General features: G+C 39.3%; 1 protein-coding gene across 3 annotated transcripts in view; it reads right to left on the bottom strand.

Annotated features, from left to right (window-relative positions):
• The window catches only part of FARS2 (phenylalanyl-tRNA synthetase 2, mitochondrial), a 511397-nt gene that overhangs the window by 386591 nt on the left and 97117 nt on the right, over positions 1–27689 (bottom strand). For all 3 annotated transcript variants that reach the window (XM_007973794.3, XM_007973796.3, XM_007973793.3), the window contains exon 2: positions 5017–5649. In XM_007973794.3, the coding sequence (XP_007971985.1) occupies positions 5017–5628 (612 nt within the window). In that variant the 5' untranslated portion in view covers positions 5629–5649. The remainder of the gene's footprint in view (positions 1–5016; positions 5650–27689) is intronic.

Genomic DNA, 27689 nt, shown 5'->3' with positions numbered 1-27689 from the left:
ATACTTCTGGACTCTCTCATTACCCCTTACTAGCCAATCCCTGATTACCCAAGTTCTGTGTTGAAGTTTCTAATTCTTTACATTATGCTTTCCTTGATCAAGTTACTGTGTGATTTCTGTATCAGAGTTGGACCCTAACTGGCACATGTGCTCTTACAGCTGAGCACACCCGGCCGGAAAACCAAATAGGTGAGCTGCCATGCAGGTAACAGTGCTAGCTGTCATCTTTTGCAGTGGAAGTTGGCAGTTCAGAAAGAGAGAGAAATTGCTGTTCTGTGCAGAATCCAGGGTTAGAAATATGAGGCACAAAGAAAGATAGAGTGGCCCCTTTACAGAGCTGACTAACCAGCTGGAGACCCCAGGCTCACACAAACTAACATTTCAAGGCAGTGAGTTGCTGAAAGCCCAGTAAGGGTCATGGGCAAGACTGCTACAAGGCAGTGATGGATCTCAGGCTAAGAGCCTAACAGTTTCTATCTTGTCATAGCCAAGGACTAATTATCTGCAGAAGCCCTGTGCCACAGAAAAAGGGGTCTCTCTCTCCAAACGGTCCTCCAAATCATGCTTTGTCCCCCAATAATGCAGTATTTCCCAAATCCATGGACTCCTCGCCATAACCACTTGCCTCTCACTTCACTGTCAAGACAGAGAACTATGTAAACATGTGGGCAGAGAAAAATAATTTTAAAAAGGAAAAGCTGTTTCAATTTAAGTGTGTCTTTGACAGGGACAATGCTTCCTAAAATATTTTAAAGAAGAGATTAGGGAAACATGGGGACTATAATCTGTCAAAGCCAAATAAAAATGCCTTCAACAAAGCCCCTCCACATGAGGCTATTAAGGAAATCCAATAACCACATGGCAGAGAATAAAACCCTGTCACTCACTGAAAGACAGAAAAGTGATTCAGAGCAGAAAGCAGGAACGAAGAAACTACCATTAGCTCACTACAAGAGTAACAGTGGGGAAGCTTAGAAAGAGAAGCCCAAGAACAGGAGGGTTCTAATGAACCATCTGGAAAGTGGGAGAGAATATCAAAGGCAGCAAAAGTGAGATTTTCTAATGATAAATGACAGTGTTTTTTTCTGACAAGGCTGAACCACAAAGATTGCCAAAGGGGTGTTCACAATGAAGTGCCTCACTCCCATGGAAAGGAATCGTGAGGGCGAGAGCACCACCCGTGGAAGGCGCCCCTCACCCACACCGAGGGCGAGAGCACCACCCGTGGAAGGCGCCCCTCACCCACACACCTCCATGAGGAAATGGCGAATGAGCATGATTATGTTTAAAGGGGTGGGTGGTATATGAACTGAACACACACCTCTTGATGAAGGGCCATTCCAGTAACGGTTTGTGGTCAACATTATATAAAAAGCTGACTTCTCTGTACACCTTCATTCATGTTTTTTATAAAAAGATTTCCCTTTGTTTCTGTGTGAATATCTGTAAATTATATAATATTTATAACTTCTCCACAATTATGCCTTCATTTGTTAAGGTGTAAGGTTATATATTTCATAGATTGGTAAAAATTTCAAAAAAATTATAGGGACTGAAGGTAGGCAATGCTTTATTTTGCCAAGTACAGGCATATGCTTAAAATACTATCACCATCACTTCGTAAGATAAATTATATTTTAACACTCAAGAAAGTGGCAAGGAAATCATCCGAGAACAGAGAGGAGCTCTTTAAAATAAATAAATTTACCTTTATAAAAATTGGTACATTGCTCTTGTATTTTTGATTTTCCTGCAAAATGAACAAAAACTTGGTCATGGACCAAGACTGGTGAATACACTCAAGTTTGAGAACTGCTAGCAAGGACAAGAAACAGATACAAACATTCTTATACAAAATTTAAGAAAACAAGAGTCATTTAGAATTTTTAAAAAAAAATAATAGTGAAGACAGAATCTAGAAGGAAAGAAGGCTCATTATGAATCATCTTAAATTCAGGAGGAAGTATTGCCTGCATATGCGTGTACATGACAGAAAAATCCTGGAAGAAACGGACCCAGAGGATGTTATCAAAGGGGAATGAAGACAAAATAAGGAGGCAAAGACTCCACCGCCAAGACTGGAGAACAACCTGCAGAATGCCTGTCTCTCACACAACTCCTCTGTCCATCCTCAGGGCCCACGCACGAGAGTGCATCTGGTGAAACAGGACAAGGCGCCACCAGGGAGAGAGGAAGACGGAACTTCTCTGAGCACTGGTCCACACATGCATGTTTCAATTGATATTTTTAATCAGATTAAATAGACACAGGATTTGTGTGAGCTTCCGCTGGTAGGCCTGTCAAATACTTGAAATCCACCATTCTCTGCAAACTAAATGTCTCAAGTGTTCTGTAAAAATTTCGTTTTGAAGCTATAGTACAGTGGTTCTCAAACATGTAAGTCTCAAAATCCTTCTATGCTCCTAAAAATTATAAAATATTGCATCATTTGCAAAGAATGATATGATGCCTGATCTCATTCACCCTCCTTCCACATCATAAATAATCACTACCTTGATTTTGGTGTTTATTATTCCCATATATTTTTTCACATCTACTTTTGTGTTTATCTAGCTGGATTAAAGAAAGATTGTGTTTGTGTGTGTGAAAAAGAGAAACAGACAAAGACAGATAGAGAAAGAATATAAGCAAGTCCATAAGAACACACGTTGTCAGGCATGTTTTTGTTGTCGGATGCATTTTGAATATCCATTTTAAAAGATATGATAGTTTAGTACCACTCATGGTGTACTTGTTTCCATCAAGATTACATTAAAACCCATCCATGTTGACACAAGTACCTCTAGACTGTTTACGTTAATTGCTATAAAGGATTCAATATAAAAACAGAGCCCATTTTATTTATCCTTGCTCCTCTTGATGGGTATTTGAGACTTTTTAACACTTAAAAAATGCCAAAACACATAGCATACAATTTTTGTTTTCATTGGAAACTACCAAATTACCCTCCAAAGTGGCAGTTAAGATTAGGTCAGAATTAGTACCAACACTTTAGTTGAGGTTAGGAATTCAGAAAACACCACAACCTTCTGACTCCACTCTCCATACCATTTTTGGAACCAAAACTCCCCTTTGGGCCATAAGCAGGTCCCACATACAAAGGAGTGTCATGAAAAAAAGCAGAAAACAGAAAAATAGGCAATGAATTCAGAAGAGCTGAGTTCTAGCTTTAGCCATGTTACTAACTGCTGCAGCAACTTTGGGTAAGTCAGTAAACCTTTTGGGACCTCATTCCTCATGGCTGAAGTCAAAATGATCTACCTTGTGAGGTTTTTATTAAGAGGAGTAAATGAAGCAATGAACACAGATGCACCTTACATGAGAAGATTAGATACATACATACACATGAGCATAATTTTTTAACTATATGCAGAATATACAGTAGCATTATCAGTTTAAATTAGTAATTTGTGCTAAAATTGGACTGGACCCCAAACAAATATGAAACAAAGTGAAGGCTAATTTCCTATCCACTTCCTACTTCCCATCCTCTGTGGCAGCCTTGATTTTCCCTCCATTAAAATGCCAGAAGTGCCTGGCGGCCTTCACTGCCTCTTTCATGGCACGCAGGCTTACAAGTCAGGGCGCACGGTCCTTTCTTATCTCTTTAATGAGGTAAGCTAGGTTGAGCACCTGTCTGCTACTGTGACCCGGACGTCATATTACTGGCACCACAGCTCCTCTTGCACATTAATTTTAAATGACATCCCTTCACTTGGACAATTTTCCCAGATTTTGACCTGTCTTTGTTCATCTCATTTTAGTTCCCTAATAAATCTATATCCTTATTAATCATTATTTTTCCTAACTTGGAAAATAGTCAGCTATTCCAAGTAGTGAGAATACTCATTTAAGATCCCCTGAGATCCAGCATGGATGGCCTTTCTGTGTAAGGCTAACCTATTACTGCATTATCACAGTCACAAAATAATAGCACATCCAGAGGCAAACAGAAAGAAAAAGAAGAGAAGGGGAGGGCAGTCCTGTTCAGTTATCTCCTGCTATATGACTTACAGAATACAACAAAACAATGGTTACCTATTAGCCTAAGGATGCTATACTATTTGTTTTCATATTAATAACTCATTTAGCTTACATGGCAGGAGAGAGTTTTGTGACAATAATAATTCCTCCTGTTCCAATGAACATGTCTGGAAGGGACATTGCTAAGGAAGTAAAATGAAATACACCGTGTGTTAGTTTAACGCATCTGTTTCTTACATAAAAACAGAGATGGTTTTTAAAACATGAGTAAAGGACAAGTGGTATGGCAAGTTTTTAGGAAATGGAATCAAGCTTGTAGGGATTTCATAATTTGAAAAAAAAAAAACAAAAAACAAAAAAAGATGCACACAACGTATTAGGATAACATCTAACAGATGCAAGGAGTTAGGAAAAGGCTCCATGCACCCTAACATATACTTCAAGAATAGCAGCAATTAAGACATCCCACAGCAATTAAGACATCTCACAGCAACATGCAAAGCCAGGGAGGGTGAGGAAAGTGCCTGGGGACAAGACACAGTTTACAGTCCAAGCCAATAAATCGTCAGGCCCCTAAGGTACCTAGAAATTCATTTCTCTCTAACAGCATGAAAATATAATTTACTTCTCCTAACAGAACTAAGAATGACCTGACCACAGGTTTCCAAGTTGCACCTTCAGCTATCCTGGATTAAAGGTGAATTTGAGCCACAGACTATTCTCCATTCATAAGAAGTAACCCAGAGAAAGGCAGGTCAGTATTGAGAGAAAGCATAAGGACAGACAACTGAAAACTAAGGCTTTTCAATTTCTGTAGTTACTCACACAAGAAATCAGTCAAAAAATATGGAGGCACATCTATACACAAGATGTCATTAAGTATGGATGATTCACTAAGGCAAAATAAGGCAAGCAAGGATGACTATACTGGTCTCATTGAGCTAAATGTTAGTGACCTCAACATAAAACGTCTATGACATCCTTAGCAATGAGAAACATCTCAAGACTCACCTCATGTTTGGAGAAGAGCCGCACGGCCTCCAGCTGGTGGAAAATAGGGTAGTGCTGGGAGTCGATCTGGTCACGCCTGTAGACATCACCCACCACCAGGAAGGCATCCAGCCCCGAGTGCAGCAAGTCCCACTGGTGTGCAGACGTGTGCGCTCTCAGCATGTGAGTCCGATTCAGGTAATAGTTGTCCCCCTTCTTCCTGCTGGGGTGGTCGGCTGGGATGAGCAGGCTGTCAAAGTTCTGCCAGGTCGTGACCACTGGAGAAAGGTTGTCGTAGACCGAGAACAACGGGGTCCCGAAGCGGCCCACATACTGCTTGTAGAAGTGCTCCTTCACCCTCTCCTTGACCAGCCACAGAGGGTGGTGCTGCTGGTTGTGCAGGTTCCTGCCAACTCTGGTGAGGACCTTCCGGGTGAGGTTGCTGTAGTCGTCCTGAGGGTAGGATGTGCCCAGCAGCTCCACCACACTGCCTGGAGCTCTCTGGGCAGCACACTCTGCTGCAGCAGGTCTCGACCCCCAGGCCTGGTGCTGATGGCCCCTGGAGATGTGACTGGCCTTACTCACCAGGTAGACATAGGCATGGGCACCTCTCCTGAGAGCTGAGCCCACCATTGTAGAAACTTCTCACGGGTTCTGGAAAGAGCACACAGGCAAAGCACAAGTCAGGTGTCACTCTGTGGAAAGCAAGTCTGTTCTTTGTGTCTCCCACCAGCTCCCTCTTGTCATACTGGCTTGTCTCCCCCACTATGACCTCCACACAGCTGAAAGAGCCAATTAAAGAAATCTGACAGATGTGTGATATTTAATGCACTAAATCAGAAGATTCTTGGAAGTCACTTTTAGATCCCTAATCTCTAGTTGTCCTTCCTTTGTCATTCAGATCCTTGGCTTTGTAGAAAACCTCATTTATTATGTTATCATGTCCTGAACTTGTGATGTGGAAAAAAACTTTAAGTGTGACAACCTGTACATTATAGAACCAAAAACCTTTAGAGGGATCCCCTAAAATACAGCACTTAATTGGACCCTACTATGGGTCCCACTAATAAAGGAAGCAAATGATTAGATAGAGGCCTCTGAAGGAGAGTGGAAGAGAACAGATTAGAAGAGCCATCCTTCACATTTCTACCGATCATTAGGAGTTCTCTTTATCTCTGACATAGCATAACTTCTGCATTACTTCACTAGATCACAAAGGGATATTACTAATTTCTTAAAAAGTTTTAAATAAAATACACTACTTTAGATGGTGATTAACTTTAATATTTTTAAAATAAAATAGAAAATCTAAGGAAATGTTATACAAAGTGATAGCCTATATCAATGGATAGCTGTAAACGCAAGTCTTCTCCCATCTGGTCACTTAAACTTCATACCTTTGTGGCGCCTTCTCAATTACACCTTTGGCAAAACAGCAAATTTCTACTACACACCCACAATTAACCAGAAACAGGACTAAACTTGTCGGGGGAGAGTGACAGAGCAGTCAGAAGACAGAGCACTGACCTAGATTTTTAAGTAAATAAAATGCCTAGAATTTAATAAAATCACCAAACTTTACAGCTGAAAGTCACCTCAGCCGTCATCTAGTATAGGCGGTTCAAGTCACAATGAGGTAACAAAGACCTAAGTGTAACAGCGAAACTCTAAGCTAGTGGAAGAGTTCAATAAGACAACCGCAAAGGGCTGTGGACCACTCACACAGTATCTTCTTCCCACTCCCACAGAAGCCAGTTATGAACTCACTCAGGGATCCCAATAAGGAGAGTCTTGAGATGTCACTTCCCAATGTTCACAAATAATTTATGTTCACAAACTTCAGTTATAAAAATCCATCTTCTAAAATGTGGAATTCTTCCCTACTGGGCTACTTTAAAGCATACAACTATGTGGCTGTTTTACTGCAAGGGCCGTGCAATCATACCAAGAAAATATGTAACTTCATGATATGAAGCTGCATTAGGAGAGAATTATATTGTTCCAAGTCACTAGCAAAGGCACAGTCTGTCCCTGGACAACACAATCCACCTGACTCCAAATTAGAACTGAGGATATCTAGCTTCAAGTTGAAGCGCTGTGCTTGCGTGTGATTGCTTCTTAGAAGCCGTGCACAGCACCTTTGTCTGAGACTGTCATCACTTGAGACAGTTTCAAAGACACCCAGGAACTCTCTGGTTTTATTCACTTATGGCATTATTTTGTCAGAGTTGTTGCAAAAGGGCTTTTGGCTGAGCTTCAACTGAAATGTCTTCCCATCTAGTGTTCAGTGACTTGTCACTGGAGTGGATATGAATTTTAAATATGCATATGCAGCCTTACACGTCTTAGCACAAAATCAAATCGTGAGGTTATTAGTTACCTAACTCAGCACCCTCGCCAAAACACAGGAAAACCTTTCTTCCTTCCAAAGGCATATGCTGTTAGACAAAGTTCAGAATTGTTCTAGGAAAGGTGCTCCTGATGCAGTTATTTGTGGGCTGCTGTCGATGCTTTTCCTTCCCAGTTTCCTGCTCTTCACACATCCAAACCCACACTTAGGTTCCATTCCCAGGGATGCGCCCCAGCCTCGTGTCCCTTCCTTGCTCTCCTCACGCAGTCCCCAGCTTCCCGATGAAAGTTTGAGGTTCTTGCCCTCGTTTTCAGGCCTTCTATCTATCTGCTCAGCCCTGCTTACATTCTTCACTGTCATTCACCCCACCCAGAAAAGTATTTGTCCTTTCTATTACCATCTCTAACAGAGAGAGAGGGATGACTAGGAGAGCCTTCCCACTTCTATCTGAGAAGTGACTTCCTTTCCTCCCACCTCTATCAAATTTCTCTATAAGAAATGCATCATCTGGAAATACATAAGAGACCCAGGAGGATAAGACCAACGACGTTCATACTTCTATTAACACACTGTTCTTCCATTTGATCCTTCAACAGTTCCGTCATGTAGGTATTGTACGTACCACTTTACCAACAAAGAATATAAAGCTCAAAAAGATCACGTAAGTAGCATAAATTCATATGCCTAGCTAGCCATGAGACACAGTTCAGAATTCTTGGCAATTCAAATATGGCTGACCCTCAAACAACATGGATTGAACTGTGAGGATCCACTTACACGCAGATTCTTTTCAATAACAGTTACACTGAGTGTGACTGCCCCTCCTGCCTCCCCTGCCACCTCCACTATCTCTTCTACCTCTGCCACCCCTGAGAAGGCAAGACCAATCCCTCCTCTCCCTCCTCAGCCTACTCAACGTGAAGATAAGAATGAAGATCTTTAGGATGATCTATTTCCACCTAATAAATAGTAAATATATTTTCTCTCCTCATGATTTTTTTAATAACATTTGCTTTTCTCTAGTTTATTGTAAAAATACAGTATATAATGCCTGTAACATATAAAATATGTGTTAATCAACTGTTTATGTTATCAGTAAAGCCTCCAGTTAACAATTAGTAGTTAAGTTTGGGGGAAGTCAAAACGTATACAGGAATTTTCAACTGACTGAGGGAGGGTAATCAGTGCCCCCAAAGCCCCCATGTTGTCCAGGTGTCAAGTGCATTTCTCAGTAGGGTGTGGTGGCTCATGCCTATGATCCTAACACTTTGGAAAGCCAAGGCGAAAGAATCACTTAGGCCCAGGAGTTTGAGAGCAGCCTGGGCAACATGGAAAGACCCTGTCTCTAGAAAAAAAAAAAAAAATTATTTAATAAATTAGCCGGGTATGGTGGCACACACCTGCAGTCCCAGCCACTGGGGAGCTAAGGCAGGAGGACTGCATAAACCCAGGAGTTCAGGCTTCAGTGAACCAGGATCACACCACTACACTCCAGCTTGGGTGACAGAATGAGAACCTGCCTGACCAAAAAAAAAAAAAGTATTATTTCTCAATCAAAAGTCCAAGATTATTCAGTTCAAATGATATCTCTGCAATGACCTCCCTTAACTTCTATTTTATCTAATTGAGATTATATATCAATGTGTTTTTAAATACATAAATGTATGAATAAGTAAATCTAATAAAACACATTAGTTTAGATGGTAAAAATGAAATAAGTATTTAACTACAGACCTAAGGGTCAAATCTGCCCACAGTCATCTGTTTGGGTTTTTTTGTTTTGTTTTTTTTCTTTTGGTTTTGGCTTTTTTTTGTTTTTGAGACAGGGTCTCACTCTGTCACCCAGACTGGAGTGCAGTGGGATGATCATAGCTTACTGGAGCATCGACCTCCCAGACTCACGTGATCCTCCTGTCTCAGGCTCCAGTGGCTCCCTGCCCCGGAGATAGCTAGGATTACAGGTCCAAGCCACTACACCCCGCTAACTTTTGTATTTTTTGTAGAGATGAGGTTTCGCCTTGTTGCCCAGGCTGGTCTCAAACTCCCGGCTCAAGTGAGCTGCCCACCTCAGCCTCCCAAAGTGCTGGGATTACAAGCATAAGCCATTGTGCCTTGCCCATAGTCTGTTTTTACAAATAAAGCTTGTTGGAACACAGCAACAGCCATTTGTTGATTTAACATCTGCAGTGGCTGTCTTGCTATCAAGGTAAGATTGAATAGCTGCTACAGAGACTGTGTGGCCCACAAAGCCCAAATACTCACTATCTGGTCTGTTATAGAAAGAGTTTGCTGAGCCCTGTTTTAGCTTAACCTACTGAAAAATTTTTCCACATTGTTAATAAAATCTTCCTAGTCACAAATATATGTAGATTATAAACTCACAAAAAAAGGAGCAAGAATACAAATGTGGACATGAAGTATGTTAGCACTGGTACAAAAGAAACAATCAGACCAACTATAAGAAGAGAAAATACAGTATAACGGGCAACAGGCCAGACTTCGCAGAGATACCAATGTTGGTTTGATCCTAAGTTGACCTCTTAGCTGCCGTGTATCATCTTTAGAAACATTATTTAACCTTTCTGGCCCTCAAGGTCCTCATCGGTAAAACAGAGAAAAATAATACCTATCTCATAATGAAAAGATGACACTAGATCGTGTTCATCAGCTAATTAACTCATTGCTCAGTGTTTAACAGATAAGATGAGCTGAATTCAGAGTTAAAAGTGACCCAGAGATTTCAAGAGATCGGGTAACGGATGAACTAATAAAGTCATTCACTGATACAGAGAACTCAGAATGGGTTTTAGTTGTTTGTTCAGATCATCTTTTGTAGAGGGAAACAGATTTGGACAAACAGAAGTTCGGTATGAATGAGATAGCCACATTACAATTTCTGTAAGGCAATTCGAGTTATATTATAGTTTGGAAAGGAGGTAAGACATTAGTCCTGGAAATGTAGACTTTGGAGGTAATTTCCATAGACGGAAGAGTTAATATCACAAGCATATATAAGAATCTATGGGAGGCTAAGAGCAAGATAGAAGTGGGCAAAAGATAGAAGAATACTTAGAACTTATCACATTGAAGGGAAGGGGATGTAAGGAGTACGACAGAGGGGACATAAAGGGTGCCACAGCACAGAAGTCAGGGGAAAAGACATCCAGAAGGAAACAGGGGCCTTTTCTGAACCCAAATACCACTCAATGTGCAAGTTTAGCATGCCGTATTATTACTATCTGCTGTTGTCTGTATTCCTACTAGACTGTGTGGTTCTTGAGAGAAGAACACACAATCACACATATATATACATACTCTTTCTCCCCTCTCTCTGTCTCATATTTATCACTGAATGCCCGGAATCTAGCACTACATCTGACGCTGGGTGGAAGACGCCAAAAGAACAGAAATAGGACGAAAAAGAAAAGAATGGAAGGAAATTGGTCAGCAAGGTCAAACAAAACAAAGAAGCCTGCCTCTTTGGTAGAGGCAGTAAATAACTATTTAAAAACTCAATAGAGTGAAGAGACAACTCACAGAATGGGAAAAAGTATTTACAAGCCATATATCCAGGAAAAAGTTAATGTCCAAAATATATAAGGAACTCACGAAACTCAACAGCAAGAAAGCAAATAACTTAAAAATGGGCAAATGGGCCGGGCCCAGTGGCTCACGCCTGTAATCCCAGCACTTTGGAAGGCCAAGGTGGGCGGATCACGAGGGCAGGAGATTGAGATCATCCTGGCTAACACGGTGAAACCTCGTCTCTACTAAAAAATACAAAAAATTACCCGGGCGCGGTGGCGGGCGCCTGTAGCCCCAGCTAACCAGGAGGCTGAGGCAGGAGAACGGCGTGAACCGGGGAGGCGGAGCTTGCAGTGAGCCGAGATCGTACCACTGCACTCCAGTCTGGGCGACAGAGAGAGACTCCGTCTCAACAAAAAAAAGAAGGCCGGGCGCGGTGGCTCAAGCCTGTAATCCCAGCACTTTGGGAGGCCGAGACGGGTGGATCACAAGGTCAGGAGATCGAGACCATCCTGGCTAACCCGGTGAAACCCCGTCTCTACTAAAAAATACAAAAAACTAGCCGGGCGCGGTGGCGAGCGCCTGTAGTCCCAGCTACTCGGGAGGCTGAGACAGGAGAATGGCGTGAACCCAGGAGGCGGAGCTTGCAGTGAGCTGAGATCCGGCCACTGCACTCCAGCCTGGGCGACAGAGCGAGACTCCGCCTCAAAAAAAAAAAAAGAAGAAAAAAAAGAAAAAAAAAAAGAAAAAAGAGAAGAAAAGGGGCAAAGGATCTGAATAAACATTTCTCAAAAGAAGACATATAAATGGCTAACAGGTATGTGAAAAAACATTCTCAAAATCACTAGTCATCAGAGAAACGCAAATCAAAAGCACAATGAGATACCACTTCACACCTGTTTAGAATGACTATTACCAAAAAGAGAAATGGTAAGTGTAGGTGGGGATGTGGAAAAAAAGGAGCCATTGTACACTGTTGGTGGGAATTTAGAGGAGTATAACCACATACGGGAAATAGTATGGAGGTTCAAAAATTTAAAAAATAGAACTGTTACTATATGATCCAGCAATACCACTTCTGAGTATATAACATAGGAAATGAAATCTGTATGTCACCTTGTTCACTGCACCCCCTTGTTCACTGCAGCATTATTCACAATGGCCAAGATATGGGATCAAACTAACTGTCCATCAACAGATGAGTGCATAAAGAAAATGTGATGTATGTATACAACAGAATATCATTCAGCCTTTAAATAGAAGTAAATCCTGTGATTTGTAACAACAAGGATGAACTAGGAGAACTCTCGCTCTCGCTCTCTGAATCTTACTTTCCCTATATTTCTCAACGTGAAAATAACATATACCTTGCAATGGCAGTAAGAGTATTAAATAACAATGAAGGTAAAAAACATAACACAGTATCTTGAAGGAATATAACAGGTCCTCACTAAATGGCAGCTATTATCAGTATTCTTATTTCTATCATTACTACTGGGATACAGCTGCCTGGAATGTCCAAACAGAAGGCATGGTGGTCAAGTCCACTTCTCTACAAGACTGCTCTAAGAAGTAACATTTCAAAAGGTATCTGAAGCGTCTGTTACATGGTCATGGATCACATTTGAATTCTTTCGCTTGTTTTTCATTTTGGACACATGCAGAATGCTGTAAGCTTTCTTTATCACTATAAAGCGGCACAGTGACAACAACTAGTAAAATACTGAATAAATGTTTATTGTTAGAATGAATGAGTTTTATAATGGTTTCAACAGTCCTTTCAACCTCCCTCATTCTTCTGTGTAAAGAAAACACTAAGCAGCACGCAAACTGTACTGGACTGATCATTTTCCTAAAGCATTATTAGCTTAAGGGAAATAGCCAATGGTGAGCAAGCATAACCCATATACGGTCACCACCATACAAAAGTGTGCAAGCACAATCCATAACCACCAGATGCAATACTCACACAATTTCTATCAAGAAAAAATGAAGCTTGGTTCAGCCAACACAGTTACACATTTTATTCTATTAAACAACGATGGGGAAATGGCCAACTTCCATTCACTTTTACTGATACAAAGGCAAGTCAAGAGAATGCTTTGGTTCCTGCTGACTAGTATGAACAAAAAGAGAAGGGCTATAAGCAGGCAGTTTCCTATATTACTCACAAGGGTGTTATTGGCGCAACATTTCTAGAAAGCAATTCAGCACTATCAAGAGACTTAAAACTGTTCATACCCTTTGACAGGGTAATTACCCTTCTAGGAATTTATCACGAGGAAATAATGTAAATGAAGACAGAAGTTAAACACAAAGAAGTTTCATTACAGTATTATTTATAATAGAAAAAAATATATACACCACATAAATGTCCCACAGCAAGGGAATGATTAAGCAAATTATCGGAGAACCATACAATAAAATATTATGCAGTCATTAAATATAATGGTTGCAAAGAGTTTTGATGATATAACTATATAAAGTGATAAACAGGATATAAAATTATATGTATGATATGATCTTAACTCTATAAATATATATCTACCTATAAACACATGCATATGATATTTAGAAACCATGAGAAGAACTAGCCAAAAGATTTCATAGCAATTATCCCTAGTACTTATTTTCTATTTTATGTATTAATATTTCCAAATATTCTAAATCGACATTCATTATATTTTAAATTAAACTTTAAAACCATTGTCCTATCTGACCAAGTTTCAACTGTGCTCTTAGTTGGTTCAGGTAATATAAGCATTCTGTAGCCTGATCTTGTCTGTTTTGCTAAAAATGTCTTGAATACTGGCATCAATTTTTCTAAATTCAGAACATTCTCCTTCTACTAACATAACAAGATAAATTTTAAACTGTACAAGCTCAGCTCCTGATCCCGGTTACCCTATCCAGACCTTCTTTCTGAGAGGGAGGATAAAAATTTTTAAAAGTTCACATGCAAATGAAATCAATTATCAGGGACAAGGTCACACATTGTCTAGATATCTACCTTGGAGAATACTGGGGGGTTATTCTTAGAGGGACTTTGTATAATACGCAAATGATAAAATCACCAGGAAGCCAGCTTGGACGTGTAGAAGAACAGAACATGCTGGGTCTACAAATTCTGGAACTAACTGGGCACTGGGGAAACCTATCTCCCACTAGCTTTGTTGAAATCATTATAAATAAGCTGGATGTTTAAAATGGAAATACATTTTTCATGCCAAATGACCCAGGCAGTACTTACCTGCAGACATGTGTACCTCTCCCACTAGAAAATAAGACTTTGAGGGCAGGAGCCATTCATTTGATTGTTACTATAAGATGGTCAGGCACAGGAAGTAAGTGCCCAAAGAAAGTGCTTCTTCCATGAATGAATGAATGAAAAAAAATGAATGAATGGCTCTCATACCACACTGCTACAATTGTTTCCAGTGAGCTTAAGAAAAGCGAGTTGCATAGTACCATTCAACCAATATAAGGCCAAATGAACAGTGCATTTTAAAATCATTAATTTGAAGTAACACGAAATGCCTAGGAGAAAATGTTACTATACAGTTGTAATGAGAGCACCTCACACCCTTTTCTTGAGTTTCATCCATTTAGACTCAAATATTAATTTTCAGAGAATTTGGTGTACCTAATTCTAGAAATGATTGCAGACCCTGATACAATGACACTGCTTCTAGACTGGGCACTTTAACAGCCTTGAAGAAGTGGATAACCTCTTTTCTGTGATGGTTCATCAGGGCATGTTTTTCTGATTGATTCTGGAGCTAGTGACAAAAGAGGAGCCCTCAAGGGAGGAAGATGCAGCTCCCGCACACGAGAGTGTCTACAGCTCAGAACCCCAGCAGTCCCTTACCATTCACAAATGTGGTTGGCTTCCATGGATAAATATAAGTATTTTTAGGTCAAATGACTATTTACTTATCTATCATTGGTCTCAACAATGTATTTAAGGCATGGTTTATAACCATCAGCAAGAGCTTGGCACTGGATTTCACTGCCCGGGGCACATGGCTTCCATGGGTTGGCAAAGGCCCAACACAATATTAATGAGTATGCCATTTGTCAAGACAATTATGCAAGCACTTGGCAACTGCACAAGGAGGGCAAGCCTTATGAGAGACAGTGCCAGGGCATATGGATCAGAAAGCCCAAGAAATCCTTTGACACTTCAGTCTTTTTTGTAATAGCTACCTTTTGTGCAGACAATGTCTTTTTAAAAAATTTAGTCTAATGGGGAAAAAAAGTAGTGAGGGAAGCAATTCTAAAACAATTATTATCTCAACATACAATGCCATCTTCCCCATTAAGAAGAGATATCTTGGCCAGGCACAATGCCTCAAGACTGTAATGCCAGCACTTTGGGAGGCCTAGGTGGGTGGATCACCTTGAGGTTAGGAGTTTGAGAACAGCCTGGCCAACAGGGCAAAACCCCACCTGTACTAAAAATATAAAAATGAGCCGGGCACAGTCGCATGCACCTGTAATTCCAGCTACTGGGGAGGCTGAGGCAGAAGAATAGCTTGAACCTGGGAGGCAGAGGTTGCAGTGAACCGAGATTGCACCACTGCACTCCAGCCTGGGTGACAGAGCAAGCCTCCATCTCAAAAAAAAAAAAAAAAAAAAGATATATTTTCATCACTGTAATTCAGTTGAGAAATGACTATCAATACTATTCTTTGCTAATAAATGCCATATGTTCAAGAATGAGAGATTTGAAGGTGTTCTGTCGCACTGGAAACTTCTATACCCATGAGAAACATATCTTGTGACAAAAACAAATGGAAAAATACAACTTTTAACAGTTTTTTTTTTTAGACACAAATCGTAGTACTTAGTTCCAAAAGAAATCTGTTTTGCTATCCTAAGTCAAAAGGTTAAAATCTGTAATTAAATGAATACATAAGAGAATGACTACAGACCAAAGACACTACAAAATTAATCTGAAGATATCCATTTAAAGATGTCACCGTATTTGGAATTGTAGTGATTCCCAATCCTTCTTTTGCTATTGTTTTTAACTTTTAAAAATATATTCAGTTAAAATTAAGTTCACATTACCAATATCCACTTGTACAAATGCTTTCTGAAACATAGCAGGGAAAAAAATTCCTCTCAATAAATAGAAAAAGCACAATACATACTCTCGCTTTCTCTCTCTCTCACACACAAAAATATCTAAATCACCCTTCATGTTTTTTAGCATCTCAACAAAATCATTTATTTTTGTTTTTAAAAAATGGTATTAACCAAACTATAGTTCTACATACTCCATATTTCAGGAATGTTGGCATAATTAATTATCCATGATATTCAGCATTTAAAAGAATTTTATAATAATCTTACTATGTACATATATATAACAGTTTTAAAATTAAAAATATTCAGCTAATGAAAAAGAATCAAGTTTTCCCCCACAAACAATTTAGCAAGCAGAACAGTTATGGCAAGTAAAATTAAAGTTTTTTTTAAATCAACTCTCTAAACTGCATATTAGAAACTATTTTAAGCAATTGAAAACATTACTGTGCTACAGAAGAAATAGCCTCCAGGTTAAAAATTCTTCTCTCCTAAATATTCTAAATAAACTGATTATTTATAAGATTCTCTAAATGAAGTCACTGCATATAAACTCCTTGCTCTTGACTGTAGTGCAGCAATTACACAAAGGCTTCATCAGTCTTCACACTCACAATTAGTAAGTAGAGGCTAACAGCCTGAAATATTTCTCTACCTACAAATGGTAAAGGAGTATCATCTTCTCTCTGAAGCCTTTTATTACTTCTTTCTTTTAATCCTCATAACACCACTATGAAAGACAAACATTAATCTGTGAAAATCATGCCAACTGACCAAAAGTACTTAAGTGGTGGCACCAGGATTCAAACCAGGTTCACCTGACTCCTACCTGGTTTCAGTCCACCCCTGCTATTTCCATTGCCTGCCCTCTCCTAATGAATATTAGCCTACCTTGCATTTTTCATTAGATGTAGTCCTAGTAAGTTCTTGATAAAATTTATTTTTAAGTCAAAACACATCTTCCCACTAACATGATCTATAAATCCAGAAATGTTTTACCTCTATGCAAACCATAACTTATCCTATATGCTCTCCTCAGGGAGAACTGAGCCATCTCTTCTCTCTTCCCAATTGTCTTCTGTACACACTTCATTTGTGGCACACAAAACACTCACTAAACTTACCAGTTAGGATGCTAGTCCATCTGTCAGATCTTAAGCAACTTGAGGACAGGGACAGTATGTCCTCAAGTTGCTTCAGACGATGTTTTGGACAATATGTCTGTCTTTAAAAGGAATGTTTTTCCAAATCAAATGGAGGAAACCCATTATGAATATTTATGTTATAAATTTCCAAATCACTGTTTAGCTAAGAAAAGATACCATTTATTTAACTGACAGTGACATTTCCAAAGCTCCATTTTCTCTCCATAGTGGATCTAGTGACAAAGTAGTTGAAAAACTAAAGCACAGCACTGAAGTTCATTTAGCAAGTCCTTTGAAAAGATGGACATCAAACAGCTTTTTATTTTATAATTCAGAGTAGGCTGTTCTATGCATGGTAAGTCATATCCTGAACATAGTGGCAAGACTGCTAGAAGAGTAGAATTCAGGCCTGCATATCAGGGTTCCATTAACCCCAAACAGCCCCATCATACTGTGCTCTCTGCTAAAATTCCCGTTTAAAAAGAAAAAAATATATATATACACACATATATACATATATACACACACACACACACACACACAGCCTCCACTTCTCTATAACCTTTGTAGGTCTGTTGTAAGGATTAGCAATACGTGAAATCATTTAGTTGAAACTGCAAAGCATATAAGAAATAATACATATGCCATCCATTCTTCTTATCTGCAGCATAGTCTATAAAGTTGCTATGACCACTGAATTAGCAAACAGTGAAGCGCTTCTCCGAGGGGAAATATACAGTTGGTTTCCTGCGAGCCTCCGGTCACATTTTTGTCAACTAATCAATACATAATCTTGTCTTATGTGTGTTTCTGTTTAAAACATTTAATATATATTATTGACTCATTAACATTGCACTCATAGCCAATAGCACTATAACTCATATCTAAATGAAGCTCTTAACATACATGTTTTCTCTGTAAGGCATATCACAGCCTTCCTGCACTTAGAGATACTATACAGCACTTCGGTCAGGTCTATCTGTCTAATCTATCTAATCTATCTATCTATCATCTATCTATCTATCATTTGACACAGTCTCGCTCTGTCACCCCGGCTGGAGTACAATGGCATGATCTCGGCTCACTGCAACCCTCTACCTCGCAGGTTCAAGCGATTCTTGTGCCTCACCCTCCTGAGTAGCTGGGATTACAGGCGTGCACCACCACACCTGGCTAATTTTTTGTATTCTTAGTAGAGATGAGGTTTCACACATTGGCCAGGCTGGTCTGGAACTCCTGGCCTCAAGTGATCCTCCCACCTCAGCCTCCCAAACTGCTGCAATTATAGGTGTAAGCCACAGCGCCCAGCCCAGTCTCATCACTTTTAAACAGCAAAATCACAACAAACAGCACAAAAAAGTGTGAAATGTGACACTACATTTACAGTTTGAGAGCTGAACAAGGCAGAACATCACCATGTTCGACCTCAGCTGGGAATGTGTGCATGAGGCAAGTCAGATTTATTCCCCCTGTTGTGCACATCTCTGCAAATGCCCATGAAAGCGCCTCAAGTGCTGATTTTGAGGTTACAAACAGATTTTAGAGAGCAGGCAAATTCACAAGTACGGAATTCATGAATAATACTGGATTGAGTGTATATCAAGAAATTGATAATAGTAGGTGTCTCCAAGGAAGACAATGATGTGGCTGGGAGAGAGCAGGTAAAGAAATTTATGTTTTACCATATGACCTTCTAACTTTTTGCATGTTATACTGTGTGTGCATGTGTGTCCGTGTGTGTGTGTGTGTGTGTGTATGAATATTATGACCACTGCCCAGAAAACAGCATTAAAAATCTAAAAAAGTTGGGCACAGTGGCTCATGCCTGTAATCCCAGCACTTTGGGAGGCAAAGGCGGGTGGATCACAAGTTCAGGAGTTCAAGACCAGCCTGGCCAGCATGGTGAAACTCCATCTCTACTAAAAATACAAAAAAATTAGCCAGGCATGGTGGCACGCACCTGTCGTCCCAGCTACTCAGGAGGCTAAGGCAGGAGAACTGCTTGAACCCAGCAGGCGGAGGTTGCAGTGAGTTGAGATCATGCCTGGGTGACACAGTGAGACTTTGACTCAAAAAAAAAAAAAAAAAAAAAAACTTAAAAAAAGTAAAATTATCCTTTGGGTTCAAACAGGAAAGGGAAGCAAAATAAAATAAAAAATATGAAAATAGAAGTAAATTCAAAAATGGAAAAATCACATATATTTACAGTCTCTCTAAATTGAGGAAACCGAGGGCAGATTCCCATGGTGGGGGAATCACACAGAGAATTATTTAAAAGCAAAGAATCCCATGACTCTCAATTCACACCAAAGGAGGTGGGAGCCACAGGAAGTAGGATACAAAATGAAAATATTTTAAAAATAATTACGTAGTAAGGACTAAGCTTTACACACAAGTTATTTTTCCCAGGAAATTTAAACTTCTTATTTTAAATAACACTTAAAATAATTTTGAATACAACAGTAGTTCTCAAAGTATAGTCCTAAGACCAGCGACATCGACATCACCAGAGAAGATCTTAGATTCTCAAGCCCTACCTTAGACCCAAAAAATAGGAACTTTGGGGCAGGACACATCAGTCTGTACCCTAATAACCCTTTAGGGTGATTCTCATGCCAGCTATGGCTTGAAAACCGCTAGCATAGAAATCCACTGAAATGTTACTGTACTATTAAACAGAGGGTATAAATATATTCTAAGCTTTTTGCAATGACCATAGTAATCCTTTAGGAAAATCTGCATTCTGTGCAATAGAATAGTTGTCAGTGTTTTCATTTTTACCCCTTTGATTTCAGCTGGTCAGCAGATCCTCTACTGCTATTATAATAATAGTACTGAGCTCCTCCATCCTCTCTGAGTCTAAGAGGCTTTCATGCTGTTGTAAGCTATCTGGGAAGCAAAATAATTAAGCTCATGAGAACTGAATGTTAAGTAGTTTCAACGAAATTGGGTAAAGACCTAGAGAATATGGGGTCTGGTTTTAGTGTAAGAGGATTGAAATGGCCATGTTTTATCCTTAGAGGCTTTGAATTCTCAGCCCTGGGCTATGCTCCAGAGGATGACATGGAGAGAAAGCTAATCTCTAGATGAGATGGAGATGTTAACATAGTAAGATTAGAAAAAAACATTAAAAAAAGATTTTATCACTTAGACCAGAATATATGTCTGTGACCACTGTTACAAGAAATCACTTAAAAAAACACACACACACACACACACAAATATTACAATTTAAAAACAGGTAAAAAATCTGAAGACATACAAATGGCCAACAGATGTATGAAAAACTGTTCAACATCATAAATCATCAGGGAAATGCAAATCAAAACCACAATGAGACATCATGAGACATCACCTTGCCCCGGTTAGAATGGCTACAAACAACAAATCCTGGCAAGGATGCAGAGGAAGAGGAATGCTTCTACACTGTTGGTGGGAATGCAAATTAGTAGAGCCACTATGGAAAACAGTATGGAGCTTCCTCAAAAAACTAAAAATAGGACTTCTGTAGGATCCAGCAGTCCCACTATGGAGTCTGCACCCAGAAGAAATGAAATCAGTGTGTCAAAGACATATCTGCGCTCCCATGTTTGTTGCAGCACTACTCATAATAGCCAAGAAATGGAATCGACCCAAGTATCTATCAACAGATAAGTGAATAAGGAAAATGTGGTATATATACACAATGGAATACTGTTCAGCCATAAAAAATCATTAAATTGTCATTTACAGCAACATAGATGAATCTATAGCACATTATGTTAAACGAAATGAGTCAGACACAGGATCTCACTCATGCAGGAGCTAAAGAAGGTGATTTCACAGAAGTCAGAGTAGAACAGTGGGTAGCAGAGGCTGCAGAAGGGAAATGTGTAGAAGGGAAATGTACATGTACAGGGTCACAGACAGGAAAAGGAAGTTCTGGTGCACAGAAGTTCTGTGCAGAAGGGAAATGTGTAGAAGGGAAATGTACATGTACAGGGTCACAGACAGGAAAAGGAAGTTCTGGTGCACAGAAGTTCTGTGCAGAAGGGTGATTACAGTTAACAAGATTCTACGGTATGATTTCAAAGTATCTAGAAGAAGGGATTTTGAATGTTTTCACTACACAGAAGGAATGAATGTGTGAGATGACAGAAGTGTTAAATACCCTGATTTAATCATTACACAATGTGTATGTATCAAGACATCTCACTGTACCACATATATATGTACAATTATGTGTCAGTTAAAATAAAAATAAAAACTAATCCAGGAGGAAGGGAGGAAGGGAAGGAGGGAGGACAGAAGGAAGGAAAGCTCTCAAGGCTAGTCAAGCAAGTATTTACATCTCAAAAGAAACGTAAAATTTACAGTTAGAGGAAACTGAGAGATGAGTTAGATCAACCAGAGGGCATTTCCTAGATGAGGAAACCAAGGCCCAGAGCTGGTCTTCTCTGCAGAAGCAGTGCTGGCTGGAGGTAATTGAGGACAAAGCCTCAGGCCTTGCTTTCTCCCTTCCTGCTCACTTAGTGCTAATGACCGACCCACTGCATCTTCCTTCACACAAAGAAAGCACCAGCATGAGGCACTGACATAGTGGCAAGCCAAACACCTGAGCAGAGTGGGCATGACGTTATTCAAGTTAGAGTTTAAGATTTCAGAGGCCGGGCGCGGTGGCTCAAGCCTGTAATCCCAGCATTTTGGGAGGCCGAGACGGGCGGATCACGAGGTCAGGAGATCAAGACCATCCTGGCTAACAAGGTGAAACTCAGTCTCTACTAAAAAAATACAGAAAACTAGCCGGGCGAGGTGGCGGTGCCTGTAGTCCCAGCTACTCGGGAGGCTGAGGCTGGAGAATGGCGTGAACCCTGGAGGCGGAGCTTGCAGTGAGCTGAGATCCAGCCACTGCACTCCAGCCTGGGCGACAGAGCAAGACTGCATCTCAAAAAAAAAAAAAAGATTTCAGAAAAATATCAATGCTCATCTTCTGGTTAGGAAGCATTTTTTTTTTTAAGGCTCCCTCCCAGAAATCAAAGTGACCTTCAAAGAACATCATGACAGTGGATCACCTATCATATAAATCAGGGGTATCCAATCTTTTGGCTTCCTTGGGCCACATCAGAAGAATTATCTTTGGCCACACATAAAATACACTAACACTAATGATAGCGGATTAACTAAAAATTTTTTTTAAAAATCACAAAAAAAAAACTCAATGTTTTAAAGAAGTTTCTGAATTTGTGTTGAGCCACATTCAAAGCCATTCTGGGCCACATGCGGCCCACAGGCCATGGGCTGAACAAGCCTGATATAAATGAAGGACAGGGATAAGCTGTTTTCAAATTTCTATTTCCAGAGGTTTACTCTAGTAGACACGGTGGCATCTTTTTATAGAGATAGCAAAAGTGTACTGCCCCTAACACAATATGGCAGAACAAGAAACAGTTATTATTCCTAATGAGAAACGACTTGACTGTCCAACACTAAGGGGCTTGTGCAATAAAGCATGTGTGATGTGTGAATTAAGATTGTTTTTTGACATTGGGCAATAGTCACAATATAGATAAAGCAGCTAAAAATTACACACATCTCATGACACCATCTTTATTTTCTATGTATGTAGGTGTGTCTTATGCTATAATAAAAATACCAGAAGAGCTCACAAAGAAATTAACAGTGGCTTATGAGATTATGGCAATCCATCTGATTTTTCCCACCTTGCTTTTATGTACTGAGCTTCTGTAATCGAGGAAAATAAGAAAAATAGTTTGCTGTAGGGGGGATCAGTTAATCTCTGTCAATAGTCTATCAAAGAACATCTGAAAATCTTCCATAAGCTATTACAAGAAATATATCACAAATACGTGTTTTGAAGACTGGATTTTCCGGGTTTGCTCAATTTTGGGTCCAGTTGTCACCATACTGTGAAAAGATATGCTCCTGCAATCTATAAAAAGAAGAAAATTTAGTTTTATATCTCCCTGTCCAGTCCCTTTGTTTGGTCAAATGGCTCACTGCTCTCATAAAAAGTAAAAGCATATATTCATGTATCAAACCAATCATTCACCATATTTGCATACAATGGCTTATATACACCAGCTACAAAGGCAGGTAGCTGGGATCTGAAGATGAACAAATAATGGCCCTATGCTCCAGTTAACAGGCTGGTAGAGGCAGCTCTGTGGAATGAATGCAATACAGAGAAACGAGTATTGCCTTGATGCTCTCTGAAATTATACATTCTTCCTGGGGTAATATCCTACCACCCATATGGCTCTGAATCTCAAATATTTATATCTAGACATGTACTCATTTTTTGAATTTTCAGAACCTATCAGTGAATTTGGCAGAAAGTAACAACTTACTAAATGATGAGTATGCAAATGACAAAATGAGCAAACACACAACAAGCTGGAAGACACCCCAGCTCTCCAGAGGAATTAGCTTTGAAGGGGATTTTTTTAATTAAACTTTTCATTTGAACATAACTATAGATTAACATGCAGTTGTAATTAAATAATACAGAGCAATTCCACGGACTCTTTACCCAATTTCTCCCCATGATAACATCTGGCAACACTAAAGTACAATATCACAACCAGGATATTGACACAATAGCAATGGTATTGATATATATACATGATCCATTTTCGGCTACTTTTTACGCAAACTGTGAGGTGTAGGTCAAAGTACACTGTTTTTCCTAGGGATGTCCAAATGTTCCAGGACCATTTTCTGAAGAGGGTAGCCTTTCTCCACTGAAATGCTTTTAGACTTTTGTCAAAAATAAATTGCGCATTATTTGTGGTGATCTACTTCTGGATTCTCTATTCTGTTCCACTGCTCTCTGTGTCTAACCTTTCACAAATGCCACAATGCCTTACTTACTATAGCTATAGCAGATATGAATATCACGTAAAGTGATCCTACTGACTATTCTTTTTTTAAATTTTAGTTATTCTAGAAACATGTCTTTCCAAACAAAACTTAAAAACAGCTTGTGTATAAAAAAATCTTGCTGGGGCTGGGCACAGTAGCTCATGCCTATAACCCCAGCACTTTGGGAGGCTGAGGCAGGAGGAATGCTTGAGACTAGGAGTTTGAGATCAGCCTGGGCAACATAGTGAGACCCCGACTCTACAAAAAAAAAAAATTCACCAGGCATGGTGGTGCACACCATGTAGTCTCAGGCAAGAAAGAACAAATGAACGAACCTTGCTGATTCCAAAGAGAATAGTAAAGAAAAGGTAGGGGTGGGGGAAGAGTAACTGTACAATGGAGAAATCTGAAAAACACTACACTGCCAGGTGATCAAGGTCAACATCTACAGTAATAAGCTTTGTTGATGGTAATGAACCCATGTACGCTGTGATGAAAATAATGGCCCTTTACAACTGTGATCCTTCAAAAAAAAAAAAAAAATATATATATATATATATGTAACTCCAGTCTAAAAATGAGAAAAACATCAGAAAGATCCAACTGACAGACATTCTTCTAAACACCTGACAGGTACTCCTTTAAATTGTCAAAGTCACCAGAAACAAGGAAAGTATAACAGTCACAGTCAGGGAAAGATTACTGACTAAATGTAATGTAGTATCCTGGAACGGAAAAAGGGTATTAGGTGAAAAATAAGAAAATCTGAATGAAGTGTGGATTTAGTTAATAATGTAACAATAGTGGTTCCTTAACTGCACCAAGTGTACCATGCTAATTTAAGACATTAGTGAAAGAGAAAGGGTGTAGGATATATGGAAACTCTCTGTATTGCCTTCCCAATGTTGCTGTAAACCAAAACCTGCTCTAAAATACACAGTTTACTGAAATATTTATATACATTTCTAAAAAGTACTCAAGGGTTGAAATTTTGAAAGTTTAATCATTTTAACTGTTTCATCGAGGATGCTTTCAAGAAAAAAAAACTTTGCTGATATTTTCGTATGAATTGAATTAAACCTACAAGTCAATTAGGGACAACTGACATCTTTAGTATGTTGAGTTTTCCAGTCTGTGAGCACAATATGTCTCTCCATTTATTTGGGTCCTTTGTCAAAAATCAGGTTTTTGTAATCTTCAGCATACAGACCCAATATGTTTTGTTAAATATATACCTAAGTATTTCATTTCCTTGAGAGTGATTGTAAATGATATTCTGTTTGGAATTTTGGTTTCCACATATTCATTGCCAATGTAAAGAAATCTCACGGATTTTCATGTGTTGATCTTATATCCTGAAACCTTGCAGAACTCACTTATTAGTTTAAGGAGGGTGTTATGTTTTATTTTTGATAGACTACTTTGGATTTTCTATGTAGACAATTATATCATCTGAAAACAGACATAGTTTTCTTTCTTCCTTTCTAATCTGAATGTCTTTTATTTTTCTTGCCTTATTGCAGTGGCTAGAACTTCTAGTATGATGTCAAGAAGAGTGGTAAAAGCAGACATCTTTGTTGTTTTCCCCAGTCTTAGAGGGAAAGCATTCAGTCTTTCACCATTAAATATGAGGTTAACTTAAGATTTTTATAAACGTTCTTTATCAAGTTGAAAACAGATAGAGATCTGTAGTGTGTTGAGAGGGTTTTTTTTGTTTGTTTTGTTTTGTTGTTGTTGTTGAGATAGAGTCTCGCTCTGTCACCCAGGCTGGAGTGCAGTGGCGCAGTCTTGGCTCACTGAAAGCTCCACCTCCCGGGTTCACGCCATTCTCCTGCCTCAGCCTCCCCAGTAGCTGGGACTACAGGCACCCACCACCATGCCTGGCTAATTTTGCTTTGCATTTTTAGTAGAGACGGGGTTTCACCATGTTAGCCAGGATGGTCTCGATCTCCTGACCTTGTGATCCACCCGCCTCGGCCTTCCAAAGTGCTGGGATTACAGGCGTGAGCCACCACACCCAGCTGAGAGTTTTTATTTTTATGAGTATTGAATTTTTCTACATGCTTTTTCTGTATCAATTGATATGATTTTTCTTCTTTAGCCTGCTGATAATGGTAGATTACATTTATTTGTCTCCAAATACTGTAAAGATTGAGTTTTAAAGGATAAAAAGAACTTCACCAGATATTCATAGAAGAGCATTCGTGTTTATTTGTTTAATGTCTATCCTTACTACACAACAAGAACCACAGTGGCACAGATTACTTATGTTTTATTTAGTACTACATACTTAATACCTATCCTAGCCGCTAGCACATAATAAGCAATCAATAAATAAAGAAGTGGGCCAGGTGCAGTGGCTCATGCTTGTAATCCCAGCACTTTGGGAGGTCAAGGCAGGCAGATCATGAGGTCAGGAGTTGGAGACCAGTCTGGCCAACATGGTGAAACCGTGTCTCTACTAAAAATACAAAAAAAATCCACCGGCTCTGGTGGTGTGCACCTGCATTCCCAGCTATTTGGGAGGCTGAGGCAGGAGAATCACATGATGGAGGTTGCAGTGAGCCGAGATTACACCACCGCACTCCAGCCTGGGCCACAGTGCGAAACTCCATCTCAAAAAATAAATAAATAAATAAAATAAAATAAACAAGTAAGTAAGGGAGCCAATAACACAACATACAAGTACACAGACTGAGTGTATATGTATCTGGGAAATGGCCAGTCGGCCAGGGTAACAGCAGCAGAGATTATGTTGAAGGAGTGGCCAGAAGAAGGCAGAGCTCCTATCTCACAGCACACACATACATCCATTCAAGACATAGCAAAGACCTAAACGTAAAGACTAGTGACCAAATCTGCAGCTTGTACAATAAAATATATGAGAATACTTTCATACCTTGGAGTGGACAAAGGTTTTTTAGAATACAGAAAGCAATAATCACGAAAGAAAATATTTAGAGAATGGATTTTTTTGAAAATTAAAATCTTACATTCCTCAAAAGACATCTTTAGGAAAATGAACAGGGAAGCCAAAGACTGGCAAAGAATATGATACAAACTGACAGCTGGATATATGAAGAATTCCTACAACTCAATAATCAAAAGACAAATAGCTCAGTTAAAAACAAATCAACAAAAGATTTGAACAAACACTTTACCAGAGAAGATACAAAAAAGCTGATAAACACATGAAAAAGTGCTTGACATCATTAGTCACCAGGGAAATGCAAATAAAAGCCAGTGGAATACCACCATTAGTTATCACCATCATTATTATTGTTGTTGTTGTTGTTCCAGGAGAAAAACTAAATTTAAAAAGACTGAAAAAACCAAATGTTGGTGAAGATGTGGAACAGGCACAACTCTCAATTTGTTGGTAACATTGTAAAATGGTACAGGCTCTTCAGAAAAAGGGCTGGCAATGTTTTACAAAGCTAAACATACACCTACCATATGATTCAGCAATTCTAATCCTAGGTATTTAACCAGGAAAAACCACTCAGAAGAAAAAGAGTTGTACATTTACTGCAGCTGTATTCATAACAGCCTCAAAATGGATGCAGTCCAGATATCCATCAACAGAAGGGTAAACAGTGGTACATTCCTAAAATGGATTACACACTCACACACACACACACAAACTACTCTATACACAACGTGGATGAATCTCAAAAACATTTGATAAATGAAGGAAACCAGACACAAATAATATATTTTAT

This window comes from Chlorocebus sabaeus, chromosome 17 (genome assembly GCF_047675955.1).
Source record: "Chlorocebus sabaeus isolate Y175 chromosome 17, mChlSab1.0.hap1, whole genome shotgun sequence".
Lineage (NCBI taxonomy): Eukaryota > Metazoa > Chordata > Mammalia > Primates > Cercopithecidae > Chlorocebus > Chlorocebus sabaeus.
This window is presented reverse-complemented; position numbering and strand designations above follow the sequence as displayed.